This window comes from Nothoprocta perdicaria, unplaced genomic scaffold, assembly GCF_003342845.1.
Source record: "Nothoprocta perdicaria isolate Ctin4 unplaced genomic scaffold, notPer1 scaffold_769, whole genome shotgun sequence".
Taxonomy (NCBI): Eukaryota; Metazoa; Chordata; class Aves; order Tinamiformes; family Tinamidae; genus Nothoprocta; species Nothoprocta perdicaria.
In genome coordinates, this window is record NW_020456053.1 from 8,571 (window position 1) to 12,274 (window position 3,704).

Here is a 3,704-nt window from a genome sequence, read left to right on the forward strand (position 1 = left end):
CCTCATGAAGGTCTGTATGGACCCCCCCAACCCCATGTGCACGGAGGCTGGGGGGGGCTCTGTGACGGCCCATGGGGACCCCCGCCCCATGTGCAGGGAGGCTGCGGGAGGCCTCACAAAGGCCCCGCTTACCCTGAGCGCAGGGAGGCCCTGGGGGGCCGCCTGAAGACCCATAAGGGCCCCCCCGGTCTCTTATGTATGGAGGCTCTGTATGAGACGCTGGGGCCCCTCCAGCCCGGCCGCAGCCCTCGGGGTTCACGCAGTGTCCGCGGGCGCAAGCAGGGCCCGTACGGAGCACACGGCGGGGCCCGTAGGACCCACCTGGTGCTATATGGGCCCCAGGGAGCACTCGGGTCCTGTAGAGACTGCCTGGGCCTGCATGGAGCCCGGGGAGGTCTGTGTGGGGTCTGCAGAGCCCACCCGGGCCTCAATGGAGCCCTTTGAGGGCCATACGGGACCCATAGGGCCTGCTGGGCCCTTACGGGGCCTGCAGCGGCTCACGCTGTGCGGAGCCCCTGGGGGGTCCATGGCACCCTTGGGCTCGCCCGTGCCCGTATGGAGCCCGTAGTGCTCGCCCAGGCCTGTATGGAGCCTGCAGGAGGCCGCTCGGGGCCGTGGGTCCAGCCTGGGTCTTTACAGGTCGGGTGAAGGCCAAGACGGGGCTCGTAGAGCCTGCCTGGGCTCGTGTAGGGCCCGCGGGGGGCTGAGCGGGGCTTGTAGGGCCCTCCAGGCCCGGATGGAGCCTGTGGAGGGCTCAGAAGAGCCCCCGGGGCCTCTGCGGGCCTGCACGGAACCCGCCTGGGGCCCGCGGGGATCGCCCGGGCCTGCGGAGGCCCGCACGGGGCCTCTACAGCCTCTCCGGGCCCACAGGAGGCCCGCCGAGACCTGGGTGGGGGCTGCAGGGCTCCTGTATGGAGCCCACAGGGCCCTGCAGGCCCCTTCGGAGCACGTGAGGCCGCGCCGGCCCGGTGGGTCGCACGGAGGCCGGCACGGGGCCTGTAGAGCCCTTACAGGGGCCCGTTCAGGCCCGTCCGCGCTCCGGGGAGGGCTGCACRGGGCCTCAAGGGCCTGTATGGAGTCCCTGGGGTCACTGTGTCCCCATACAGGGCAATGTGGGGCCTGCGGGAAGCCCGTGGAGGTCCATATGGGGCCTGTAGGGCCTGTCTGGGCCTGTATGGGGCCTATAGGATCCCGCTGGGTGGTACAGGGCCTGCCCGGGCTCCTATGGGGCCTATAGGAGGCCAAGCGGGGCCTGTAGGGCCTGTCCGGGCCTGTATGGGGCCTATGGGATCCTGCTGGGTGGTACAGGGCCTGCCCGGGCTCCTACGGGGTCTGCAGCGGGCCGAGCGGGGCCTGTAGGGCCTGTCCGGGCCTGTATGGGGCCTATAGGATCCCGCTGGGTGGTACAGGGCCTGCCCGGGCTCCTACGGGGTCTGCAGCGGGCCGAGCGGGGCTCGTAGAGCCGGCACAGGCACGTGGAGGCCCACGTGGGGCCGTAGAGCTTGCCCGGCCTCCACCGAGGCCCAGCCCATATGGAGCCCCCCGAGGGTCGCGCCACGCCTATAGGGCGCGCCTGGCCCTGCGGATATGGGGCCCACAGAACCTGCCCAGGCCAGTATGGAAGTGGTGGGAGGCCACGAGGGGGCCCATAGGGCCCGACCCGGCTCATATGGATCCCGCGGATGTGCGCGKGGGATCCGTAGAGCCCGGGAGGAGCTCGGGGAAGGCTGTTTAGGGCCCATAGGGCCTGTCCAGGCTTGTATAGAGCCCACGGAGGGCCACGTGCGGCCTGTAGGGCCCACCTGGGCCTGGAGGGGCCTGGAGGGCCTGCTGGGCTCATATAGGCCCCATGGAGACCTGCGYGGGGCCCTTCGAGTCGGCTGGGTTTGTATGGGGCCTGCAGCGGGATGGGCGGGGGCCATATGGGTAGCCTAGGCCTGTATGGAGCCCGCGGAGGGCCATATGGGGCCTGTAGAGCTCAATCAACCCCATATGGGCCCCATCTGGGCCATATGTCAACCCCATATGGGTCCATAGGGAGTCCATGGAGGTCTGTGCGGGGCCCATCTGGGCCCGCAGGGAGTCCATGGAGGTCAACTCAGGCCCGTATGGAGCCTGTGGAGGCCATCTGGGGCCATATGGAGCCTCTGGAGGTCCGTCCAGGCCCGTATGGAGCCTCTGGAGGTCYGTCCAGRCCCATAGAGCCCGTTGGTGCCCATAGGAAGCCTGTGGAGATGCATGTGGGGCCTGCAGAGCCCAAGCAGGTCCGTATAGGGCCATGGAAGGCCATACAGGGCTCCCCGAGCTCATATGGAGTCCCCAGAGGTCTGTGCAGGGCCCGTAGGGACCACGCGGGCCTGTACAGGGGCGAAGGGGCCATGGGTGGCCCGTAGAGCCCGATCAAGCGCGTCTGCAGCCCACGGAGCTCACCTGGGCCCATATGAGGCACCCAGGGGGACACGTGGATCCTGTAGAGGCCGGGCCTCTACGCAGCCCGTGGAGGGCGACGCGGGGGCCGCTTGTGCTTTGAAGGGGGGTCAAACTTGGTAAGAGATGAGCGGATCTCCGCGCGTTCCGGCCGCTCCGCAAAGGCTGCAGAGACCAGGCGCGGCTGGACTCAGCTCTTAAGAGCAATACCAAATCGGGGGGGAACTATAGGCCCGGCTTACCAATTACGGAGTTGATTAAATTAAATTTTTTTAATTTAAAAAATTAATTTAATTTAGTTAAATTTAATTTAGTTAAATTTAATTTAGTTAAATTTAATTTAGTTAAATTTAATTTATTAAAATTAAATTTTAATTTAATTTAATTATGGATTTATTTAGTGCAATTATGGATTGCGTTCCCAAATAGCACGAGCTGTAGCCCCGACTCGGGCAGTTTCGGGTCCAACAACTGTCGACSGTTCTCCCCAATCACTCGGCGATTCTCCCCTCTCCCTTCTYCCCTCTCCCCTCTTCCTTCGTTCACGGTCTCGCAATTTTCCGAGGGGCTCGACTGACGCCTGTCGAATTGCCTTCATCACAGGTCGATTTTAAAAGTCCCTCGAGCTCATTAAAAAGCAAGAGTTACTTTAAAAAAATCTCGAGTTAATTAAAAATCTGCTCAGGGAGGAGCGCTCGTTCTTGGAAGCAGAGGTGGGAGCGGGGTTGTGACCGAGGCCCGGGGAGGCCGGAGGGCGCGGGGGGCCAGGCACGCGCGGAGGTCAGGAATGTCCTCCGGCCTTTCCTGCGGCCCCCCGGCCCTGCAGCCTTCCGTGCCCGTGTCACCCTGCGGTTCTTTTCCCCATTTTTCCCTCTTTTCCTGCTCGGTGCGCTCCGCAGCTCCCGTGAGGCACCGCGCGGAGCATGGCCGCCCCCGTGCGCTGCCCGGCACGCGGGGACTACAGCTCCCGTGATGCCTTTCGACCGGGTGTCGCCGCCCACCGCGCTCCCACGCAACGGCGGCAGCCCCGCCCCGCAGGCCACGCCTTCCTGTCCTTTTCCGCGTCTCTCCCCAGCCCCTCCCCTCGGCGTCGCTCCGCCCCCTCCCGAGCGCCTGGGCCCCGCCCCCTGGGATCCCAGTCCGGGTGACGTCGATGACTGGGCGGGGGGGGGGGGAGGAAGATAACCAGTTTGATGATGATGATGATAATGGCGGGGGGGAGGGGCAGGCTGTGGGGCTACTGATGATGGGGGGACAGGGCGGGATGAGGGGCCCGC

At 65.4% G+C, this 3,704-nt stretch overlaps 1 protein-coding gene across 1 annotated transcript in view; it reads right to left on the bottom strand.

Annotated features, from left to right (window-relative positions):
* Window positions 1-327: 327 nt before the first annotated feature.
* LOC112957832 (RNA-binding protein 14-like) overlaps window positions 328-3,704 on the bottom strand; it is an 8,909-nt gene continuing 5,532 nt past the window's right edge. The window contains exon 3 of the mRNA XM_026051575.1: window positions 328-438. Within this exon, the coding sequence (XP_025907360.1) occupies window positions 328-438 (111 nt within the window). The remainder of the gene's footprint in view (window positions 439-3,704) is intronic.